The 25,337-nt window shown below is 43.4% G+C and overlaps 1 protein-coding gene across 3 annotated transcripts in view; it reads left to right on the forward strand.

The window, feature by feature from the left end:
- LOC149473603 (ceramide synthase 2-like) overlaps positions 1–25,337 on the forward strand; it is a 174,750-nt gene that overhangs the window by 84,161 nt on the left and 65,252 nt on the right. For 2 of the 3 annotated variants that reach the window (XM_089675632.1, XM_089675650.1), the window contains exons 3-6: positions 4,322–4,439; positions 9,359–9,477; positions 10,416–10,473; positions 22,508–22,558. In XM_089675632.1, coding sequence (XP_089531758.1) covers positions 4,322–4,439; positions 9,359–9,477; positions 10,416–10,473; positions 22,508–22,558 — 346 coding nt within the window. The remainder of the gene's footprint in view (positions 1–4,321; positions 4,440–9,358; positions 9,478–10,415; positions 10,474–22,507; positions 22,559–25,337) is intronic. The other variant, XM_089675641.1, reaches the window with a different exon arrangement.

Raw genomic sequence — 25,337 nt, forward strand, 5'->3', positions numbered from 1 at the left:
ATGGTATTGTCTCCCTTATATTGTAAAGCGCTGCGCAAACTGTTGTCACTGTATAAATCCTGTATAATAATAATTAATGGATAATTCCTTTAGATTGTAAGCTCCATGAGCAGGGCCCTCCTATTCCTTCTGTACTGAAATGTATTGTAATGGTACTGTCTCCCTTATATTGTAAAGCGCTGTGCAAACTGTTGGCACTATATAAATCCTGTATAATAATAATCAATGGGTAATTCCTTTAGATTGTAAGCTCCATGAGCAGGGCCCTCCTATTCCTTCTGTACTGAAATGTATTGTAATGGTACTGTCTCCCTTATATTGTAAAGCGCTGCGCAAACTGTTGGCGCTATATAAACCCTGTATAATAATAATAATTATGACTTACAATAGAACTATAGGCAAAACCTTTTTTTTTCATTTTGGAAAGAGCAAGGGAGGGTTATAACCCCTGTCAGTTTTTTTCCCCATCTGTGTCCCATTGTGGAGATTTTCCTTCACTTCCTTTCCCATAGCCAAACAGGAAAATGAGAGGAAATCACTGCAAATTAAAGGAATTATTTGGGGACCACCAGGTCACCACAACCAGTGTCCCCATTGGAAGATTTCTCCTTTATTACTTTTCTGGGGACAACACAAAATGTGTGCTTTTCTTTTACTTTCACTTTCAATGATAATGGTAAACAGGACAAATAGAGAGGCTGAATCTTCTTAACACGGGCAGAAATAAAAAACTGGCAGGGGTTCTAATCCCTCTCCACTCTTTTCAAAACAAACAAAAAAAGTTTTGCATTAATTATACTTTAATGTGACTTATGGCAGGAAACAACATTATTGTGTTGTATGAAAAGTATGGAGGTGAAGTGTTACTAACCCCACAACAGTAAAATCAGTCTGTATATGCAGTAAAGCATGCTTGTTATACTCGCTGTGGAACCTAAAAGGTTAATCCTCTGCATTGTGTAAAAAGGATGTTTGATCCTGTCTTCTCTGATCCTCCCCTTCTTCCACTGTCCCCAATCCATCTGCTGATAGAACAGAGCCTTGGGAGCAAGCTGCGTATTCTCAGTTTGGTGTGTATTGGTAGAGAGTTTCTTTCTTTCTTGGGAGCATGCTTTACTACATCTACACTGATTTTACTGTTCTGGGTTTGGTAACACTTTAAACCCCCAAAACAGTATATATTTTCTGAAAGCAAAGACCCTGGAGAATTAAATAGTAGCAGCTATTTATCAAATACAAATTTTCAGTAAAAAACAAACTAAAGTTAATTTTAGTCCCCACAGGCACAATATATTGTCCACTTATTTGGTAAAATAGAGGAGGTTGCAATGAGTGAATAGATATCCAACATATCAAGCCTTAAATTGCACATTCCTGTGAAATGGTGACAAATTTTGGTACCCAAAATTGCCCATAGGCATCACTTTAAAAGTATTTAAGGGTTGTCAGTTTAGAGCTAAACATGAATGATGACTCTAGAATGATTGTTCTTCATTCACGGTGATATGTAACATGCCAAGTGCAATCATTGTTTTTCATACATAGGTGCACCCTTTGCATATGTTTATGTTCTTATGTTCATGTACATAGGAGTGGGGGACTTTAAAAATGCTGTTTTTCTACTTATAATATGTTACTTTGCTTTCCTTTTTTACTTTTTATTTCTGGCTTTACAATTAAGTTTATTGCTATTGTATGGGAGGGGGGCAATAGCCCCCTTTGTGATAGCATACTATCATACATCAGCTTCTCTTTACTGAGATGTCAGGGTCGCCTAGACTCCTGGTGTGTCCCTTGCCCTTCACTGAAGCCGGGAAAGTGACAGCCAAACCCAGAAGTGACCAAATACATATCGCTTCTGTTTAATTTACCAGAGGGCAGATCAGCAGAGTGTAATTCCAATTGCAGGCTGAATGAGAGAAATCTAATAACAAAGGAGTCGTTGCTGCCTGCCTGCATTACCCTCGACAGCTTGTATACTTAAACAGGGCTGCATCTCATAGGATACAGTCAATGTTCAGTTGACAGTTTTCCTACTGGAACCTTAGATTTTCCAATCAAAATTTGTGGTGTCAACTTTACAGTTACCCAAGATAGTGTAGACACTGCAGCTAATTTAAAGTACACTATATTGCCAAAAGTATTGGGACGCCCATCCAAATCATTGTATTCCGGTGTTCCGATCGACTCCATAGCCACAGGTGTATAAAATCAAGCACCTAGGCATGCAGACTGCTTCTACAAACATTTGTGAAAGAATGGGTCGCCCAGTAAATTCAAGCATCGTAAAATGATAGATTGCCATTTGTGCAACAAGTCCATCCGTGAAATTTTCCTGCTACTAAATATTCCACGGTCAACTGTTAGTGGTATTATAACAAAGTGGAAGCAACTGGGAACAACAACAACTCAGCTACGAAGTGGTAGGCCATGTAAAATGACAGAGCAGGGTCAGCGCATGCTGAAGGGCACAGTGCGCAGAATTAGCCAACTGTCTGCAGAGTCAATAGCTAAAGACCTCCAAACTTCATTTGGCCTTCAGATTAGCACAATAACAGTGCGTAGAGAGCTTCATGGAATTGGTTTCCATGGTCGAGCAGCTGCATACAAGCCTTACATTACCAAGTGCAACGCAAAGCATCGGATGCAGTGGTTTAAAGCACGCCGTCACTGAAGTGATGAATATTACTTCTCTGTCTGGCAATTCAATGGACGTGTCTGGGTTTGGCAGTTGCAAGGATAACAGTACTTGCCTGACTGCATTGTGCCAAGTGTAAAGTTTGGTGGAGGGGGGATTATGGTGTGGGGTTATTTTTCAGGGGTTGGGCTTTGCCCCATATTTCCAGTGAAGGGAACTCTTAAAGTGTCAGCATACCAAGACATTTTAGACAATTTCATGCTCTCAACTTTCTGCGAACAGTTTGGGGATGGCCCCTTCCTGTTCCACCATGACTGCGCACCAGTGCACAAAGCAAGGTCCATAATGACATGGATGAGGAAGTTTGGGGTGGAGGAACTTGACTGGTCTGCACAGAGTCCTGACCTCGACCCAATAGAACACCTTTTAGGATGAATTAGAGCAGAGACTGTGAGCCAGGCGCTTCTCGTCAGACTCTCCTGACCTCACAAATGCACTTCTGGAAGAATTGTCAAACATTCCCATAGACACACTCCTAAACCTTGTGGACAGCCTTCCCAGAAGAGGTGAAGCTGTTATATCTGCAAAGGGTGGGCCAACTCAATATTGAACTCTACGGACTAAGACTGGGATGCCATTAAAGTTTATGTGCATGTAAAGGCAGGTGTCCCAATACTTTTGGCAATATAGTGTATATCTAAAGCCAAAAGTTTTTTTTGTTTTTTTTTATAGAGTGGGAAGGGATTAAAATACCTGTCAGGTTTTAATTGCTGTGCCCCCATTAGTGATAATTAAATTTGTCATGTTTAGCATTATTACTCAAAATTAAAGTAAAAGAAAATCTCAAATTTTGTGTTATCCCCAGAAACAATTGAGTACTGTCCGTGATACTTTTTTTATTTGCACTAACATACAATTTTGAGAACAAGCTTTCGAGGTATGTCCCCTTCTTCAAAGTCCAAACAGTACCCAATATAACAGTGTTATCCCCAAAATAGTATAAAAGGGGAAATCAAATCTTCCAATGGGGACACTAGTTCCGGGGACCCTGGTGACAACCAGAGATTTCCTTGCTATGGAGGGATTTCCTCTCACTTCCTGTTTTGGCTGTGTGACAGAATGTGAAGGGAAATCTCCCCAAAGGGACACAATGGCAAAAGAAAAACCGGACAGGGGTTATACTCCTCCATTACGTTTTCCAAAACAAAATCAAAGTTTTACTTTAATAAAGGAGTTGAGAATCCTCACACAGTGAATTGCGTGGATATTTACTTTAATCATATATAAAGTAAATTCCTGTTTACTTATCTCTTCAACACATGATTGGAGTGAATGTTCACACAATTTATCTGCAATTAAAAACTTCCTTAGGAAATTAGTCCATCAGTCTTTGGTGTACAACTGTTGTTACAATCTGAATCTGTGAAATTTGTGCAATTGGATTTACTAACAACTATTTAATGGATGATGAATTTATATTGTCCGACGCCCAGGACATGTAGTTTCAGGCACCGGGCAGGTAGTGTTTTTTATCCTTCAGCCCCGCTGCAGGCAAGCAGCAGGGCTCACCTGTCAGATGGAAGCATTTGGGGGGCAGACTCACACAGATGATGTTACAAATCTGGATACTTGTATATTTTTTCATTATTGAATGTTTTTCTGATGTGTTCTCCCTTTTGCCAGGTTTGTGGCTTTACCTCTGAGCAAAAAAATGGGCTTACGGGAAAGGTACAAACGGAAACCTTCAATTAAACCAATTCTGGAAGACTTTTACTCAAAGAATGGAAATCATCCAACTGAGGTAGGTTACACTGTGATATAAACAGCTTTTAAATTAAAATTTCATTTAATTTTGTCGCACCCCTAAAAACAACTAAATTAGATTGTTGGCAATGAGCATTGCTACCACTTATGTGCAATTCAATGAAATACATTCTGGAGTTTGCAGGGAAAAAAATAGGTTAAATAGGTTAATCCTTTAAAAAATCTGAAATAACGTGCATAACCACCTGTATATTATGAAAGCTATATTGAAAAATTATATTCCAAATTTATATTTTATGTAATAGGAGAGTACATACAGCTCTCATACTGTACATAGCAGATAAAAAGGGGGTATTCCTACAGCACAACAAATGAGCTCTAAAAGCAAAGTTACAGTAGCTTAACTTAATTAGACAATTCCTCCACAAGTCCAATAACAAAATGAGTAAATAGAACTCAATCTGCTCTCACAGACATGCCTAAAAGACAATAATCACCCCAAAAGCAAAATAAATAAATACATTCACTTCTACTGTAATAATATATGCAGATAGTTGTTAAAACACAGAAACCATTGCAATAGTTATGAAAATATCCAGTAGTGCTGCACAGGAATAAATGTAATAAACACACTCTGCTCTTATACCAAGCTTAAAAAAATGTGTTGGTGGATATTTTTAAAAAGTGCTACATGTAAGTAAATAGGTATAACAGTAGCAATGCTTGATTTAAAGTGGAATTCCAGCCAAAACAATTTATGGATGATGAGGAGATACACTATATTGCCAAAATTATTGGGACACCCCTCCAAATCATTGGATTCAGGTGTTCCAATCACCTCCATGGCCACAGGTGTATAAAGTCAAGCACCTAGGCATGCAGACTGCTTCTACAAACATTTGTGAAAGAATGGGTCTCTTTCAGGAGCTCAGTGAATTCAAGCATGGTACCATGATAGACTGCCATCTATGCAATAAGTCCATCCATGAAATTTCCTTGCTACTAAATATTCCATGATCAACTGTTAGTGGTATTATAGCAACCGGAAACAACAGCAACTCAGACATGAAGTGTTAGGCCATCGTAAAATGACAAAGCGGGGTGAGTGCATGCTGAAGCGTGCAGTACGCAGAAGTTGCCAACTGAAGAGTCAATAGCTAAAGACCTCCAAACTTCCTGTGGCCTTCAGATTATCACAACAGTTCGTAGAGAGCATCATGGAATGGGTTTCCATGACAAAGCAGCTGCATTTAAGCCTTACATCACCAAGTGCAATGCAAAGCGCCTGATGCAGTGGTGTAAAGCACATCATCACTGGACTCTACAGCACTGGAGACATGTTCTCTGGAGTGACGAATCACTCCTCTCTGTCTGGCAATCCCATGGATGTGTCTGGGTTTAGCGGTTCCCAATAGAACGGTACTTGCCTGACTGCATTGTGCCAAGTGTAAAGTTTGGTGGAGGGGGGATGATGGTGTGGGGTTGTTTTTCAGGGGTTGGGCTTGGCCTCTTAGTTTCAGTGAAGGGAACTCTTAAGGCTTCAGCATACCAAGACATTTTGGACAATTTCATGCTCTTTACTTTGTGGGAACAGTTTGGGGATGGCCCCTTCCTGTTCCAACATGACTGTGCACCAGTGCACAAAGAAAGGTCCATAAAGACATGGAAGTGCACATTTTGGGTGGAGGAACTTGACTGGCCTACACAGAATCCTGACCTCAACCTGATAGAACACATTTGGGATGAATTAGAGCAGAGACTGCAAGCCAGTCCTTCTCATCCGACATCAGTGCCTGACCTCACAAATGCGCTTCCGGAAGAGTGGTCAAACATTCCCATAGACACACTCTTAAACCTTGTGGACAGCCTTCCCAGAAGGGTTGAAGCTGTTATAGCTGTAAAGGGTGGGCCAACTCAATATTGAACCCCCTAGACTAAGACTCGGATGCCATTAAAGATCATGTACGTGTAAAGGCAGGCATCCCAGTACTTTTGGCAATATAGTGTATATTAGAACCTCTGTCAAATGTTTATTGCTGGCATTGTCCCAAATGGCATTTCCAAAAAGGGGGTAAAGCTGCCCATACATAGATCCCTTTTGAACAGGCTTAATTTTGATCTATGTGTGGGCACTGAATTGAAATTCAGCTGAAGCAATAGCAGTCACTGTGTCTATCATGAAGAATGTCGACATGGTAGGCAGTACTGATGTAGCTCAGGTTCAGGTCAACCATGTATTCAAGGAGTACTAAGTGTGTTCAAGGTTTGGAGTCCCTGCAAACGAATGCAGTGATTTGGCCAGCTTAATTTTTTTACCGTAATGCACTGCAAGGGCCTTGGAACTTAGGTCATCCAGCTTAAAAGGGCCAATAATGGGGCTTTGTTATATTACATCGTCCTCAATATAAAAAGGGGCACAGAGCAGTCATAGTGTCATTGTATTGGAACTGCTGTAGGGAAAGGCTATGGAAAGCTGACCAACTACACAGGGAAAGATTAGAGTAGTCAGGCAATCAACCCCTTTGCTACTTTTATTTTGTTCTTGTTATTGGGCTTCTTGTCTTTAATTTTTTTGATAATTTAAGGCCAGCAGTCACTTTTAGCTCCTGTCCTGACCCTAGTCTTTTTTCTGCAAGACATTCCTTTATAAAAATGAGGAAATATCCTTATAAAAAAAAGTGTTTTTGTTTTGTGGGTGGCACATTGGGGTTTTATTTCTTGAGTTTAATTCTATAGGTTGATAGGCCATTTTATTAAGATTGGGGTGATCAAAGTGCAGCATCATTTTGTTTCCAATCTGTACTGGTACCAGCTTTTTGTTTGCAGCACACTGCTATATCTTTTGAAAGAAAAAAACCCCCACAAAACTAAGGACATACTCACTGTGCACCAAAGTCACCTGACCATATCAGGTCACATGCCCTTAACATTAACAGGGTACCTTGCTAGAAAGCTCCTCTGGCAAGGTACCATGCTCATGGGGACAAAGGCTTCATCCCCCTATTCCTGACCCGCTGGATATGGGAGACTTTAGGGTGGAGAACTAATTGAAATGTGAAAGCCCCCAGATATTTATCTCCTCTTCCCACATAAATGAGTAATGGATACTTAGTACCCCTTGTTTCGCATTCACAAAAAATTTACAATGTAAATATACACACAGACACTGTTGAGAAAGTATTTTATTAAAAGAATCCCACAATGTAAATCTTTTGTTAATAATGTCATCCTAGATCCATCATCAATCACGATAAACAGTGCCCTGCCAACCCACTTATACAAACACAGCTACCCGTGCCAATGATCCTCTCCTACTGGACTCCTGGCAAAAATAACAACAACCTGGTTGGCTGCCACATGTCAGCAAATTGGCCTGTGATGCTGGCTGACGTCATTGGTCAAATATGGTCATGACTATATGTGGCCAATGACGGTACTCGAGTTCCCCTAGTCACTTTCTATACAGACAGAAGCAGGCAATGAAGGGACTGTCATTTAGCAGTAATACTTTTTTTCTTCCTACGTATTATTTTTGCCACAATACATCCTACAGGTGTACCACTTCACATGCAGATTTAAGGCTTCCCCCAAACATGTTATTGTCAATCTGTAAATTAAAGTAGAACTATACGCAAAACTTTTTTTTTTCATTTTGGATAGAATAAGGATTATAACCCGTCAGTTTATTTTTTGATATATATGTCCTATTGGGAGGATTTATCTTCATCTCCTGTCCAATAGCCAAAACAGGAAGTGATCAAATCTCTTCAAATTACGAGAATTCCTTGGAGACCCCCAGGTCCCCTGAGCTAGCGCCCCGTTGGAAAGTTTCCCCTCTATTACTTTTCTAAGGAAAACCTAAAATTTGGGGTTTCTTTTACTTTTGATGATAATGGTATACAGGATACATAGAGAGGGTGAAGCTTCCTAATGGGGGCACAGACAGCAGTAAAAACAAATGTGTTCTAATCCATCCCCACTCTGTCCAAAACTTAAAGAATAATATTGGATTTAGTTGAACTTTAAGCATTTATGGGGTACTGTATGAAATGCTTTAGGGCAGGCATCTTTTGTATTAATTGTATGTATTATATTCCCAACACTCAGAAAATTTTCTGTATATTGTGAGAACTAGTATCAAACAGTAGGGCTTTAGGGTGCAGCCACTCACTTTTCTTCTTTTAAAGGGCTTCTCTTGCCTGATTTTATTAAAAGAAAGTTCAACAAAATCAATGATTTTCCCATACATGGGTTTTTTTAGCATTTCTCTCTTGCAAAAGAAATATGTATTCAGCCTCCTGGCTTACACATGCAGCACTTCTGGTCTGGCCCTACACTTTAGGCTCTTGTCTATATCAGACAGTCTTCACACATAAGCTTTGTCCATGGATCTAGCAGCCCCTTGTGGCTCTGGCTCCCAACCATCTCTTCTAGGTGGAGCCCTCCCGACTCCTGGACAGAGACCTCCTCTGTCTGCCAGGGTGGAGACCAGAACCTGGAGTCAGATCTCTACTAAAAGACCAGCATGAACCTAGCAAGTTAGTATGCAGTGGTGATTCCCTATACCAGCACCCTGGATTGGAGATTTTATCCTATCCAAGTCTCTACGAAATCGCCAGGCTCCAGGTCCCAAACAGGATTTTTTAACCACTGGAACCTAAAAAAAGCAGTTTCCTCTGAAGGACAGAAGCACTCTGGAGCCCTTCACCCTGCCTAGATGGGAATCCTTGGTGATAGAAAACCCTTTTCACATCATGACTGGGCATAGCACTGTCACAATATGCATATTTGTGTTCTGCTCTAGAATATACTGTATTTGCAGCACAAGCCAGTTTGGATAATTGTTGTTTTCTCTTTTTCCAATAATTCTTTTGCATTGGGTTTCATTAAAATGTATGTCTTTCATAAAAACATTCATTGTCTCTTTCTAGCATGTTAGTGTTATCTCTGTTCCAGCTTGAAGTTCTCAGTTTGTCAGCTAAATGTAACATGCAGATTCGGCAAGTTGAACATTGGTTCCGATATAGGAGAAACCAAGACAGATCAAGTACAACCAAAAAATTTTGTGAAGCCAGGTGCGTGGACAGCATCAAAAATTCCTTATCCTGCCACTTAGTCTTCAGAATTCTTTATTAAAGTGATATTAAAGGTGATTTTTAAAAAAATAACAAACATGTTATACTTACCTGCTCTGTGCTGTGGTTTTGCACAGAGCACCACCAATCCTCCTCTTCTCGGGTACCCTCCCCCCCAGCTCTCCTGGCCCCTCCCTGCTGGCGAGTGCCCCTAAAGCTATAGGGACACCCAAGTATGCTCGCTTCTGAACCACTGCTGTGTGTACAGTCACACACAGAGCCGAGGATTGCTGCATGGAGCTGCATGGTCGAGGTGCCAGAAAGAAGCCTTTACTGCATCAATGACACATAAAGGCCTGCTTAGGCATGTCAAGGTGTTGTCAGGCATATTGTAAGAGCTAATAAACTCATTGACTATTTATACACTGACACTAATTGCAATTTAAAAAGCCACAGATGTGGGACATTAACCTCTAATTGGCATTTTAACCCGTGTGTGTCACCTTGTGTGTCTGTACCAAGGCCAAACATTCCAGGGGATGTAAACTTTTGATCATGGCCATTTGGGTGATTTCTGTTATCATTATGATTTAAAAAGGAGCCAAACAACTATTTGATAATAAATGGCTTCATATGATCATCATCCTTCAATAAAAGAGAATTTTTTTGCATGATCAGTAATATTTTCAATATCAATGCCAAAATTTCACAAATTCTGCCAGGGTGTGCAAATTTTGAGCACAACTGTATTGATTATCCTTATACTGTGATTATAGTGATTTTACAGGCGTGGCTTTGCAGCTTCCATCATAAAAGTTCAATAGGGTTATTATTTATTTAAAGATAGCCTCGCAGGGGGATCTTACTTTATGGTATTAACTTGTACTGGTATCTGGAAAAAGTAAGCCAGTTATCACTTTTTTTTTTTTGTTTTCCAGCTGGAGATTTACAATCTACTTAATTTCATTCCTTATTGGTGTTGCTGTAATTATCGACGTGAGTATACTCTGTGTCTCAATCTGGCTGTTGACTGACAAGGAAAAGTAAAATTGAAAAAGAAAGTACTAAAAAGAATTATTTATTGCTTAGTTATAAGTCCCAAAGGATGGCCGTAAACAGTCTGGCCCCACCCAAATCCATAGGGCTCAGTACTTTACTGGTAGGGGGTACCTGTAGGAGGCAATTATATGCACTTCTAATATTAACAGTGTACAATATCACTCATGTCCAGCTTGTTAGAAAATCTCTGCATGACTCAGCTAATCCTTCCTCTTCTCAATAAGAAGAGGGAATGGAGATGTTAACTGTTCATGTGCTGCTTCAGTGGAACTGGTCTCATGATTAACCCAGGAAAACAACAGGCAGTTGTTTACCAGGGTCACGGCTACTTTTTTTTTTGATAGCCATTTTGTAGAATGCTAATCAGCTCAGTACTTTTCTTGGCTTGCACAAATGGATTTGTCTGCGGTAATTCATTTTTTTTAGTAAGTCCCATTATTTTGAAACTTCTGTAAAACTGCAAATTGAAAATTGGAACACTGCCACAGGCTACTGAAGACATTACATATTTCTTGCAATAAATCTTATACTGGATGTGAAAAATTTTGAATGACAAATTAAAGAGGAACTGCTGCTTAAAATATGTGTTCAGTCAGTTACGTTGGCCATTGTCTAGTGATAAAATGCATTATTTTCCTGTGCAGCTGGCTCATAGTTTTACATATGTGTATAATCACCTCCCCCCGAAACTCCTCAAAAAGTCACACTTTCTCCCCAGAAAGTAACACAATATTATCACCTTTTTGAAATTACATAAACATACTCATATTCAAATAAATGAATATAATAATAATAAAAACTCAAAAAATCAGAAAAAAGTCAAAAAAAGTCCAATACAAAGTGTCCCAATAAAAAATGTCCCAATCCAAACAAAAATAGTGTCCAAAATGTCCCAATGTTCAAACTTTATCATCCAATAGGAAGAAATTCCATTTCGTCCCGTGGTACCTCAAAAAAACAAATTTAAATAATCTAGTGCATTACCTTTATAGATAATATAATCACTCTGTGCAAAAACACAAAAACACAAAAAACTGTGCAAAAACTATATATATATATATATCTCTTCCGTGCACATATGAGTTAACTGTGACCACTCTGTGAACACTGCAACACTGTGTATCCACCAACACCAATAGTATTAAATACTATTACCCTCTGTATCCATATACCAGCATCCAATGAGATCTTCTAATTTGCTCCCAAGAAATTATTCCAAGGTCCTCAAAAGACAAGAAGGGTCTCAAGGCTCATATTCAGGGTATAATTAAGAAATCTTTAATAGCCACTTACATTAAAACTTCATTAATCCAGCTTCCAACATGGTTTTTGTGTGAGCTCTATCAAACAAATGCAAATGCCATGTGTTGACAACCCACAAAATGGCCGCGGCGACACTTCCGGTCTGCGTGCGTGCGTCACGACGTCACACCCTTAACGCGTTTCGTCACTTCCGGACTTCGTCTGAAGGGATCAAACTTCAGATGAAGTCCGGAAGTGCACGGAAGAGATATATATATATATATATATATAGTTTTTGCACAGTTTTTTGTGTTTTTGTGTTTTTGCACAGAGTGATTATATTATCTATAAAGGTAATGCACTAGATTATTTAAATTTGTTTTTTTGAGGTACCACGGGACGAAATGGAATTTCTTCCTATTGGATGATAAAGTTTGAACATTGGGACATTTTGGACACTATTTTTGTTTGGATTGGGACATTTTTTATTGGGACACTTTGTATTGGACTTTTTTTGACTTTTTTCTGATTTTTTGAGTTTTTATTATTATTATATTCATTTATTTGAATATGAGTATGTTTATGTAATTTCAAAAAGGTGATAATATTATGGCTCATAGTTTTGTCATTTTTTTGTGCAATATAATTTCTTTACCTCCAAATGCAACTCTATCTTTGCTGAGGAAGCAGTTATTTCTCGAACCACTTACTAGCAAAATTGTACAGGACAATTTTTTCTTTTAAATAAAGGTAATGTGATAAACCACCGTGCATCTAAACCACTATGACCTAAAACGTAGCTTTATTAAGCTACATTAAAATCTTATTAAAAGAAGAATAAGAAAAAAAAAGAAATTATATTAATGTGGCTAATTACCAAGCAGGGGAACTCTGTTCTCATGATAATGCAAACTTTTCTCCATATTTGATACAAAAATCAATTACACTTTCCCTGAACTAAATTTCAGGGATATTTAAAAGTATCATATCTCAAAAGTCCCCAGAACAGAAAAAGTTCCCCTGATAGATGACACATAAATGGTCAAAAATTCCCCACACTGACCCTCTACCTAAGATATTTCACTTTTAAATAAAGCTTCATCAATAAAATAACAAACATGAGTAATGCCACCTGGCAAATGGTGACCATCCCAGCATTTGCCACTATTTGTAATGGTTACAATCGCTGCTTTGTGATGTCACTACATCACTCACGCCTGTGTGTGTCATTATTATTATTATTAATATTATTATACAGTATTTATAAAGCGCCAATAGTTCGCTCAGCGCTGTACATTACAAAGGGAGACAGAACATGTGACAGAACAATACCAATACAATGCAAAACATGAGGGGATCAAGGGCCCTGCTCTTTCGAGCTTACAATCTAGGAGGGAGGGGGTGGTGGCACAGGAGGAGATAGCTGTGGGGGATGGAGTGGTAGGAAGAGTGGAGGAGGGAGGCAAGTTAGCAGGGGGTGGGGTAGGCTTCCCTGAAGAGATGGGTTTTCAGGGTGCGCCTAAAGGAGAGGAGAGTAGGTGATAATCTGATGGGTTGGGGCAGGGAGTTCCAGAGGATGGGTGACACCCTGGAGAAGTCCTGGAGGCGGGCATGGGAGGAGGAGACCAGGGAACTAGAGAGAAGGAGGTCTTGTGAGGAGCGGAGTGTGCGTGCTGGGCGGTACTTGGATATTAGGTCAGTGATGTAGTTCGGAGCAGTATGGTGGACAGCTTTGTACGTCAGCGTTAGGATTTTGAATTTGATCCGTTGCGCAATCGGAAGCCAGTGGAGGGATTGGCAGAGGGGGGTGGCGGAGACAGAGCGGTTGGAAAGGTGAATGAGTCTGGCAGCCGTGTTCAGGATGGACTGAAGAGGGGATAGCCAGCGGCGAGGCAGGCCAGTGAGGAGGGAGTTGCAGTAGTCGAGTCGTGATATGATGAGGGAGTGGATGAGCTGTTTAGTGGTTTCTGGGGTTAGGAACGTGCGGATTTTGGCGATGTTGCGGAGGTGGAGTCTGCACGAGTTTGTTAAAGATTGGACTTGGGGCTGGAAGGATAGGTTGGAGTCCAGAATGACACCCAGTACTCTGGCCTGCAGGGCGGGTTTGATGGTAGCGTTGTTGGATGTGACGGAGAAATCAATGGGGGGTGGTGTCCGGGCTGGGGGGAAGACAAGAAACTCGGTTTTGGAGAGGTTCAATTTAAGGAAGTGGAGCGACATCCAGTCTGATATGTCGCTCAGTAGGTGTGTGATTCGGGCTGAGACCAAGGGGGTGAGGTGGGGGGTTGAGAGATAGATTTGTGTGTCGTCGGCATAGAGGTGGTAGTTGAAGCCGTGAGAGTGTATGAGTTGGCCAAGGGAGGAGGTATAGATGGAGAAGAGAAGGGGCCCGAGGACAGAGCCTTGAGGGACCCCAACAGAGAGGGGGAGTGAGGGGGAGGTGGTAGCATTATAGGTAACGCTGAAAGAGCGTTGTGACAGGTAGGATGAGATCCAGGAGAGAGCAGAATCTCTGAGGCCGAGGGAGTGTAGTTTTTTAAGGAGGAGGGGGTGGTCGACTGTGTCGAAGGCCGCAGAGAGGTCAAGGAGTAGGAGCACTGAATAGTGTCCATTAGCTTTGGCGGTTAGCAGGTCGTTGGAGAGTTTGAGTAAGGCAGTTTCGGTGGAGTGTAGGGGACAGAAGCCGGACTGTAGGGGATCGAGGAGGTTGTTGTCGTTGAGGTGAGAGCATAGGCGGGTGTAGACTAGGCGCTCGAGGAGTTTAGATGTAAATGGGAGCAGGGAGATGGGTCTGAGGTTGTTCGGGTCATTGGGGTCCAGGGAGGGCTTTTTAAGTATGGGGGTGATGTGTGCATGTTTCAGAGGGGAGGGGAAAGTGCCTGAGGAGAGGGAGAGATTGAAGATGTGGGTGAGGGAGCGTAGGATGGAGGAGGAGGAAGGTCGTAGGAGTTGTGAGGGGATAGGGTCGAGGGGGCAGGTGGTGAGGCGGGCATCAGAGAGGGTCTTGGAGACTTCCTCGATGGTAGTAAGGTCAAAGGTGTGGAGTGTTGGGGGAGCTTCAGTATGAGGAATATAGGGTGGGGTGGAAGAGGAGGTCAGAGCAGTGGTGGGGCCGTGGGAGAGGGGTGATGAGGGGGTAGCTGAGTGAGGGTGAAGGGGGTTGGAGAGAGTTTGAGCAGCGACGAAGTCCCTGCGGGTTATGTCGAGGGGGAGGGGGGATAAGGGGGTAGCTGTGTGAGAGGGGACAGGTTGAGAGGGCGTGTGAGTTGCGGCAATGTCCTTGCGAATTGTGTCAATTTTGTTTTTGAAGTGATTGGCAATCTCAAGGGCAGTGAGTGAGGTGCTGGGTGGAGGTGGAGGTGGAGAGAGTAGAGAGTTGAAGGCAGAGAAGAGTCGGCGAGGATTGGAGGAGAGGGCCTTGATGAGGGTCAAGAAGTAGGCCTGTTTGGCAGCATGGAGGGAGGAGGTGTAGGTGCGGAAGGCAGATTTGTAGCGGGTGAAGGCTTGTTTGGATTTGGTTTTGCGCCATAGTCGCTCCAGGGCACGACTTTGTCGTTTGAGGGTTTTGGTGTGATCAGTCTGCCAGGGCTGGAGCGGTCGGGGTCTGGTGTTGCGTGTGGTTAAAGGCGCTAGTGAGTCAAGGGCTGTTGAGAGCGCATTGTTGTAGGCGGTCAAAGCCAAGTCGGGGCAGGACAGGGGGAGGATGCGGTCGTGGAGTTGATCAGCTGCAGAGTGGAGGGAGGCAGGGTTAAGGTTGCGGAGGTTACGGCTGGTAGTAGTGTGACATTTGGAGGGGTAGGCGTTGGAGGACGAGGAGATAGAGAAGGTGATCAGGTTGTGGTCAGAGAGAGGGAAGGGGGTGTTAGTGAGGTTGTGGGGAGCACATCGGTTGGAGAAGACAAGATCAAGGATATTTCCGTCGGAGTGGGTGGTGAAGGAGACGGGCTGTGTCCGGGTTGTCGAGGTTGACAGGGATGTTAAAATCCCCAAGAATTATGGTGGGTAGCTCAGAGGAGAGGAAGAAGGGTAGCCAGGAGGAGAAGTCATCCAGGAAGCGGGGTATGGATCCAGGAGGCCGGTATATCACAGCAATCTTCAGGGGGGTTGGGGAGAATAGTCGGACGCAGTGGGCCTCGAAGGAGGAGAAGGATAGGGAGGGGGGGTTTGGGAGGACTCGGAAGGTGCTCTGCGGTGACAGGAGCAGACCAACCCCACCACCTTTACGACCGTTATGCCTGGGTGAGTGGGTCCAGGTGAGACCTCCATAGGAGAGTGCAGCAGGGGAGGTAGAGTCAGTGGGCTGGATCCAGGTTTCCGTGATCGCCAGGAGGTTGAGGGAGCGGGAAACAAAGAGGTCGTGGATGGCGGTAAGCTTGTTGCACACCGAACGGGCGTTCAGGAGTGCACATGAAAACGGGGGAGAGATTTTAGGGAGCAGGGAGACAGATACTAAGTTGCGGGGGTTGCAGTAGGACGTGGAAGTGGGAGGGTGTTGAGCGGGTGAGGGAGGTGGAGGGCCAGGATTTGGGGAGATGTCCCCCGCGGCTAGGAGGAGGAGAAGGGTGAGAAAGGTGGCATGGGAGCGGGATGTGCAGGAGCGTGAGAAACTCCTAGTGGAGGTGTTGGGGTCAGTGGGAGAGTGGAGTAATAGGAGGAGGTGGTGGGTGCCATAGAGGGGTGAGGGAAGCAGTGAGGACACGATATACAAATGTTTGGGAGGGGCAGAGGGATATAGTGAATGGAATTTGGGAACGGAGGAGAGGAAAATGAGAAGGAGGAGTGGAAGAGACATTTTGGGGAGGTGAAGAGAGCAGTAGTAGGGAGATGATAGCAGTGAGGGGGAGATGTACAGGTTGTGGGGTGGAGCAGAGGGGTAGAGAAATGAGATTTGGGAACAGAGGGTAGTAATATGATGAGAAGAGGGGCGTATTATATAAAGGCACACAGAGTGGGTCTCAGGCATGTAAGAGGTTTCCCAGGGTGTTTGCTTGCAGTCTTCCAGCATGCAGTAGAGCTTCTAACTGTTGTTGTGTCTTCCTGCTGCTTGGGTTCTCCTACTTTAGTTCAACTGCTGCGTTTAACTGCTTCTTCTATGCACTCGTTCGAAGCCGCACTCAATCTGAAGCAGCACCCCATCAGAGACTGTGCCCCCCATCATGACATCACATGATCACGTCATCTTGCATGACGCATGCAGTGACGTCATCACGGAGCAACAGTAGGACAGAGAAGCAGAGGTTATGTGCATTATGTTGCAAGAGGCAGAGGTTCTTCATGCACAGGGGCGAGCAGGTTTTGCATCCACAGGGCAAAGCCGTGGTCAGGCCACTCCTGTGAGAGAGAGGACAAATCTGTTTCTTTCTAACAGCGGGTATGCTTTACAGCTAGCACACATCAAGGCTAACAAAGCATTCCTTTTCCTCCCACACAGAGCAATGCTTTTTTTCCCAGCACTTACAACTGTGCCCTATTTCTCATCCTCTACACGTAATCCAGCAATTGCCCTGCAAACTGACATGAAGGAGTCTGTTGAATTACTTTAACACAGCATGAATTACTTAATTCAGGAGGTTGCTCAAGAGTTATTGTTATTGGATTTTGAAAAAGAGAGTGCCAGGGGCATGGAAGGAGGGAATATAAGACATGGAGCAGCAATTGCCATTGATTTACCTGTAGCTGCAGCTTACTGCCAAATGGTCTCAAGCAATTAACAGAGTGGTGATGAAAAGGTTGCAGACTTTACCTGACTGCCAGAGATTGTAGAGGAGGAAAGTTTTGTCCAGGGGCAGCTTCCTATGCCACTGGATGGCAATGCAGCAGTGGCTTACCTGTGGGCCAGGGCAGATGTGGACAACCTTTGAGCCAGCTGGACCACTGTCCAGAGTTAGAATAGTATTCTATGGAGCTGTTGGCTTACCTTTTGGGTAATGTGCTGTCAGAGAGGGAATTTAATGCAGCGGGCAGATTTGTGACAGGAAGATGAATCCACCTGCCCCAACACAGTTGACTAGTTTACTTTTATGTAAATTACATTACTATCTACTGCTATGCTGGCTTTCTATCATTGTCAGCTCCTGCCACCATTACCAGCTCCTTCCACCCCTTCTGGCCTGCCACCTTTACCAACTCCTACTGCCACTGCTGTTGTGTCACAATTACCATCTCCTGCCACCATTACCAACTCCTACTGCCACTGCTGTTGTGTCACAATTACCATCTCCTGCCACCATTACCAACTCCTACTGCCACTGCTGTTGTGTCACAAATACCATCTCCTGCCACCATTACCATCTCCTACTGCCACTGCTGTTGTGTCACAGTTACCATCTCCTGCCACCATTACCAACTCCTACTGCCACTGCTGTTGTGTCACAGTTACCATCTCCTGCCACCATTACCAACTCCTACTGCTACTGCTGTTGTGTCACAATTACCATCTCCTGCCACCATTACCAACTCCTACTGCCACTGCTGTTGTGTCACAAATACCATCTCCTGCCACCATTACCATCTCCTACTGCCACTGCTGTTGTGTCACAGTTACCATCTCCTGCCACCATTACCAACTCCTACTGCCACTGCTGTTGTGTCACAGTTACCATCTCCTGCCACCTTTACCAACTCCTACTGCTACTGCTGTTGTGTCACAATTACCATCTCCTGCCACCATTACCAACTCCTACTGCCACTGCTGTTGTGCTACAATTACCATCTCCTGCCACCATTACCAACTCCTACTGCCACTGCTGTTGTGTCACAATTACCATCTCCTGCCACCATTACCAACTCCTACTGCCACTGCTGTTGTGTCACAATTACCATCTCCTGCCACCATTACCAACTCCTACTGCCACTGCTGTTGTGCTACAATTACCATCTCCTGCCACCATTACCAACTCCTACTGCCACTGCTGTTGTGCCACAATTACCATCTCCTGCCACATTTCCAACTGCTACTACTGCTGCTGGTCTGATACCAATATCATCTGCCACCATTTCTAGCTCCTTCCACTGTTGCTGGACTGTCACCATTACCATCTCCTGTCGCCTTCTGAAACAATGATAATTTGGCATTTTTTTGTGATATAAATACACTCTAATATTGAGTTTTGTATAAAAACTGAATATTGTCCCTGCTCTTCAAAATACAGCCTACCAAAGTGCTTAAATGCTATGTATGGAGTCTATGTATGAAATCTTAATCCTGTGTCATTTTCAAAATGCAGCCAACATTCAGGTGAAATCGACTTCATATATCTCTGGCTTGTTCACCCTAGTGGTTGGGGCCGGTAAAAATGAGCGGTTTAGCCGCACATTTAAAGGCCCTCAACCACTACCTCCTTTAGCTGCAGAGGCAGCGGTGGGAGGTGTATACATGTTGCAGACTGGGTAAAAGTCTGACTGTGAGAAGGTGATTCATCGCCTGTCAAATGCTACCTGAAGAGCAATCTGAATGCTGATTGCTCTTCAGAGACTAAAGCTAGTGTGAAAAAACCCTTCCACTGCATTGCAATCAAGCTGCTCACATGCTCTCTTCACACTGTACAAATGTGTGGTTATTATCTCTGAAAGGAATAGTGTTTTTCACAGGTCGCCCTCAAAGTTGCATAAAAAGAAGGATCTTCTCCCCATTGAACATGATTTTTTAAAACGTGTTATGCATTTGTACATGTCTCCATGGCAGTGTTATGCTCCTCTTGCCCTTTACTTGACAATTCCTTGCCTATTGGTCCTAAAAATGGCCAGAATAGATTTTCAGGTTTTGCCTTTTATCCCCCTCATAGACTTTAGTGCGGTTAGTATTAAAGTTCACAGTTTGTGAACTGAACTCAGGCAGATTTGCTCATTGCTTATTACTAATAGTTGTTTTTAGTTAGCATCATATCACTTTTTCAAGTGATTAGAGATTGCACTGTGTATAGCCCTCTCCATAAAGAGAAAAAAAAGAGTGTGTAGTCCTACAAAATATAAATAAAATATGTAGCCCTACGTGTCTACATGCAGAAACAGGCAGTGTCTGGGACTCACGGCAGTAGTATGCTTTCTTTCTCAGAACCCATATGAGAATAATGGCAGCCCTTAGTCAATATGCCAATTGGGAGTGAGATTCAAAGAATCAGAACTATATCTGAACAACAAAGCCTATTGAAAAATCTTTTTCAATTATGGAAATATTGGGGATGGGTCAGAAACTCTGACCTGTGCTGTTCTTATCCGGTCATACAGCCTGGCAGGCCAGGAAAAGGGGGAGGAGGGAACGAGTGAGCACCCCCTCTCCTGAACCATACAAGACCACATGCCCACAACATGGATGGAGTGCTTTGGGGCAGGGGGGCTCTGCCCCCCCACCCCAAAGCTCCCTATCCACATGTTGATGGGGACAAGGCCTCTTCCCCACAACCCTGGCCAGTGGTAGTGGGGGTCTGCAGGCAGGGGGCTTATCGGAGTCTGGAAGCCCCCTTTAACCCCCAGATCCCGGCTTCCCCCCTATGTGAATGAGTATGGGGTATATTGTACCCCTACTCATTCACCAAAAAAGTGTCAAAAAGAAATAAAAACTGATTTTTTTTTTTACAATTCCATTATTAAAATACAAAAAGATAAAAACAATGTCCCCCGGAGTAGATCCAGCATCAAGCACAATGAAGACTGGAAAAACAAACCCCAGGTCTGCACCCATCGCTTGCTCCCACTGTCTGTCAGGTCTTAAAGCAGAGTTCCACCCAAAAGGGGAAATTCCGTTTTAAGCCTTTGTCCCCAGCTCCCCGTTAAGGATTGGCACCTTTGGGGAGTGGGTACCCAAATGTGACAGGTACCCGCTCCCACTTACACTGCGACTGCCTAAGGCAATTGGAAGCGGAAGCTGTCCTCCCCCCTTCTCTCCCCATAGTCTTCTGGGACATGTGACAGGTCCCAGAAAACTACAGGACCACTCACAAAGTGCAGCACTACTCAGGCATGTGCAACGGGCACCCAGCTGTGAAGCCGCAAGCATGGTGAGGACACCGCTGGACCGAGGGATAGGTAAGTGTCTGTATTTTAAGTCAGCAGCTACAGTTTTTGAAGCTGCTGACTTTTATTTTATTCAACTGGATCTCCGCTTTAAATAGCTAAGGGGCAGGGCCACCCGATAACGTAACTGCATGACCCCGCCCCCTTGTGACATCATTGACCCAGCATGCATATATAATATATGCAATTTATACAGTTAATTTGTATCGCTTTAATTATTTTTCCCACTATGGGCGTGAATTGGGCCTCATGTCTAAGCTTTGCCCAAGACCTCACAAAGCCTACAGCAGCCTCTGGTCTGACATCTATCACATGGACAGTAAGTGAGGAGAAATCACCCCAGTGGAGACAAAGATAAAATCTCCACAGAGGTTCTAAACGTTCCCTACTCTAAAAAGTTTGCTTCACTATCTGTGTCCAATTGTGATTTCTGTCCACCTGTTTTGTTTGATGTCAATCAAATAGACAGAATGTGAGAAAAAATTTCCTAATCAGGGTCACAGACATCAATATAATGTTTACAGATGTTCTAACCCCAAAAAACAGAAAGTAGTAACAAAAGGAAGTAAGTTTGCTTTGTATTTAAAAAAAACAACTTCTTTCTCATGTGATAGAACTCAGAAGAGAGGAAGTGGTTATGTCTAATATACGTAGCTAGCTGATGTGTTTGCTAAATAAAAGGTTACAGGTTAAGAATAAGAGGATAAACTTTAAATATTAAATTTAGGCTAAAAACCTTACCTAAACTAAGTACGGTAAGCAGAACATTTACATTTTGCTTGAATATAGATTAACACTCCTGTTAATTAATAAAAGATTTCTAATGCCATTTTCCTTACATGATAATATTTCATTTAAATCATACTCTTTGATTTTCTTTCTAGAATTACAAAGATTCAGTGGACCAAGAAAATGTGTTCTTGTTGCACAGAAAAGCAGATATCAGTGTTAGCTGATTTATAGTACAGTATATTGAAAATTTCAATTTCGTCTCTGAAAGTTAAATCCAATCCATTAATTAATCGAAATTTCCAGTTTAAGCCCTAGTTCACAGTGATGCGGTGCGGAATTCGCAGCGTTTTCTGTGCGAATTCTGCACCGCATCAGAATTGGACTTGGTTCATGCAAACTGCTGCGGGTGTGTATGTAAAGTTAACAACACCCTGAGACCGGTCTGTAAAATGCGGTGCAATGTGCAGAATCGGATCACATAGGTTTGAATACCCATGCGATTTGATTCTAGTGCGGACCAAAAAAAGGGTCCTGAATGTTTTTGGTGCTGTACGAATAGAGCCATACAAAATGTATGGCTCCAATCGCACCGCACACAATTCACATGTGATTTGCACAGGAATGCGGTGCGGCTCCTGTGCGAATCACATGCAATATAACCCAGGCTCACTGTGGTGAAACCAATCCTTCTTTTTCTGAGAGCCAGTGTCCTGCATGGTCACGTAGTAGGTTCAAGAAAGACTGTAACATCTTGAAATACACACTCCTTGGAGCTTCTTACTAACCCAATACCTTCTCTATATCTTTATTCATGCCTTTTGAACCTGTCAGAACAATAGACTATGTACCATCTCCTGCACATAACTATTTTTGAATTACATTTTTTTAAATGTCTGAAAGAGTTTAGTTTCAATGCTGAAAATATTTATATATTTACTTGTCAATCACTTCAATATATCTTCTTTTTATTTTTATATTGCTTCAGAAACCGTGGTTTTGGGACCAAAGGGAATTCTGGACCGATTATCCCTATCAGGTGAGAGTTTTTAATGAGGATAGAGGTGACATGAAGGTCCTGTGCTCAAATTTGGCTTCTTTTAATCTTTTGTGCTCTCATCACTACCCGAAGTAGCATTCTGGCTCCCCACCAAGGCTCTTTTGCAATTGATTGAGTTTCAGAAGTGTTCTGGGTAGCAATGGAGAAACTTCAACTAGTGATAAATAGCCTGAAATGTATTGACTGTTACTGGTCTGTTTAACATGCCCCTACTCCCAAAGTATGTGAATACATTTCTTTAAACTTTTAGTGTTAACCAGGATGTTTCTTGTACCTAAAGTGATATTAAAGCTTGCTTTATTTTTATTTTTTTTATAACAAACATGTTACACTTACCTACTCTGTGCAGTGGTTTTGCACAAAGCAGCCCCAAGCCTCCTCTTTTCAGGTTCCACGTGGGCACTCTTGGCTCCTCCCCCTTGATCAGTGCCCCCAATAGCAAGCGCTTGCTATAGGGGCACTAGTGCATGCTTGCTCCTGAGCCCCACTTCATGCATCCATAAGACACATAGAGCCAGCCATTCGCTCTCTCCCTATTGGTTCACTGGCTGTGACTGCTCAGCCAATGAGAAGAGAGAGATGAGACAGCCGAGGCTCCCATGCACATCACTGGATCGAGAGGCGGCTCAGATGAGTAGGGAAGGGGGGGGGAGCAGCCCACAGAAGGTTGCTTTTTAACTAAAAAATAGAATGAATAAAGGTAAAAAACCTGCAGCCTTTACAACCACCTCACAACTGGGCTATAGCCGAATGACGGCTACAGCGCGGTTGTGCAGTTCTGGGAGGGTGTCATATGATGTCCTCTCAGAACGTGTCCTCACGTGCACCCCCAGCAGTGCATCTCACATGATCTCACAGCTGATCATGTGATATGGTAAAAGGCCAATCACAGTGGCCTTTTACCACGTGATCAGCTGTGTCCAATGACACAGCAGATCACCGCGTAAATGCAGTTGCCGGTTGTCAGCTGCACTTTCCTCACACTGTCACAGCATGAAGAAAGTACTGCCGATAACAGGCAATTGTCAGAAAACAAATTGGCACTGATCATCAGGGCACTGATCATCAGTGCCACCCACTAGTGCCACCCACCTGTGCCTAGCAGTGCAACCCACCTGTGCCCAGCAGTGCCACCCACAAGTGCCAAGCAGTGCCACCTACCTGTGCCCATCAGTGCCTAGCAGTGTCACCCACCTGTGCCCAGCAGTGCCACCCATTAGTGCCCAGCAGTGCCCCCCATCAGTGCTACCCATCAGTGCTGCTCAGCAGTGCCACCCATTAGTGCCCAGCAGTGCTGCCACTCAGTGCTCAGCAGTGCCGCAAGTCAGTGCTATCAGTCAGTGCCACTCATCAGTGCAGCTTATCAGTGCTGCCTATCAGTGCCGCCTATCAGTGTCCATCATTGCTGCATATCAGTGCAGCATCATCAGTGCTACCTATCTGTGCCCATAAGTGCTGCCTATCCGTTCCCATCAGTGCCGCCTATCAGTGCAGCCTCATCAACGCACATCAGCGAAGGAGAAAAGTTACCTGTTTGCAACATTTTATAATAGAAACAAAGAAAACCTTTTTTTTTTTAATTCTTTGCTCTTTTTTGTTTATAGCGCTGTGACGGGGGGTAGGCAGGACAGAACACACAAAGAAGATGGTAAACACACAAAGCTTTATTAAAGAACTGACAGTCACTCAATTGGGGAGTTAGAGTCTCTAGCAATTTGTAATCCAAGTAGTGAGCAGAGGGGGAACAGAGTTCAAGGACAGTCCAGGGGTAATAAACAGGGGTGCATACACTCACGGCTTCTGGTAGGGATTCCCGGGTTCTTTGCTCTTTTTTGTTTATAGCGCTGTGACGGGGGGTAGGCAGGACAGAACACACAAAGAAGATGGTAAACACACAAAGCTTTATTAAAGAACTGACAGTCACTCAATTGGGGAGTTAGAGTCTCTAGCAATTTGTAATCCAAGTAGTGAGCAGAGGGGGAACAGAGTTCAAGGACAGTCCAGGGGTAATAAACAGGGGTGCATACACTCACGGCTCTGGTAGGGATTCCCGGGTTCACAGCAGGCGACAGTCCAGGGGGCGACCCACCTCAGCACACAACAGAGGGTCCTAACAACAGGTACCAGTCCTGAGTACCAGCAGTGTACTCCGTGGGGAATAATCCTCCCAATCTTAGCATCAGCATCAGCAGTAATAATAATCCTCCCAAGTGTTGGGTATTGCTGCAGAGTCAGTAGTGGGAATAATGCCCTCGAACTCCACCCCAGGGCAGCAGTATTAATAATAATTCCCCCCAGCTCAGGGGTGGCAATAATAGCCCTTTGGGGTCTTTTGCAGAGGGCTACAGGAGTCCTGCCTCAGCACAGACTTTCCTGGCAGCTGCAAAGTGGTGAAGAAGAGCCAAGACTCTCCCCCCAGGCCTTCTTAAGGTCTGCATGGAGCGTCCTTGATTGCCCTAGCAACTGGGGGCGGCTTGCCTCTTTGCCCGGCAACGAGGCACGCCCCCTTGACACGGGCTGTGCCTCGGCCTTTGTCCTCTTAAATTATTGTACCTCCCTATTTTGGTAGTTTTTCGTACCATAATATTATACATTCACACTAAGGTAGATAGGCATTCCACTATTTTTTTTGCTTGCTCTCTATATTTGATACTGTGAGCAGCGTCTGATTCTACCTCTTGCGAGCAGCATTGCCCTGCAGTTAGCATTGCATGGTTTGCTTTTCTGTGTATAATACATTTTGAAAAGTTAGCCAATT

Source organism: Staurois parvus, unplaced genomic scaffold (genome assembly GCF_062004578.1).
Source record: "Staurois parvus isolate SC_StPar_1 unplaced genomic scaffold, SC_StPar_1.0 ptg000013l, whole genome shotgun sequence".
NCBI classification, from domain to species: domain Eukaryota; kingdom Metazoa; phylum Chordata; class Amphibia; order Anura; family Ranidae; genus Staurois; species Staurois parvus.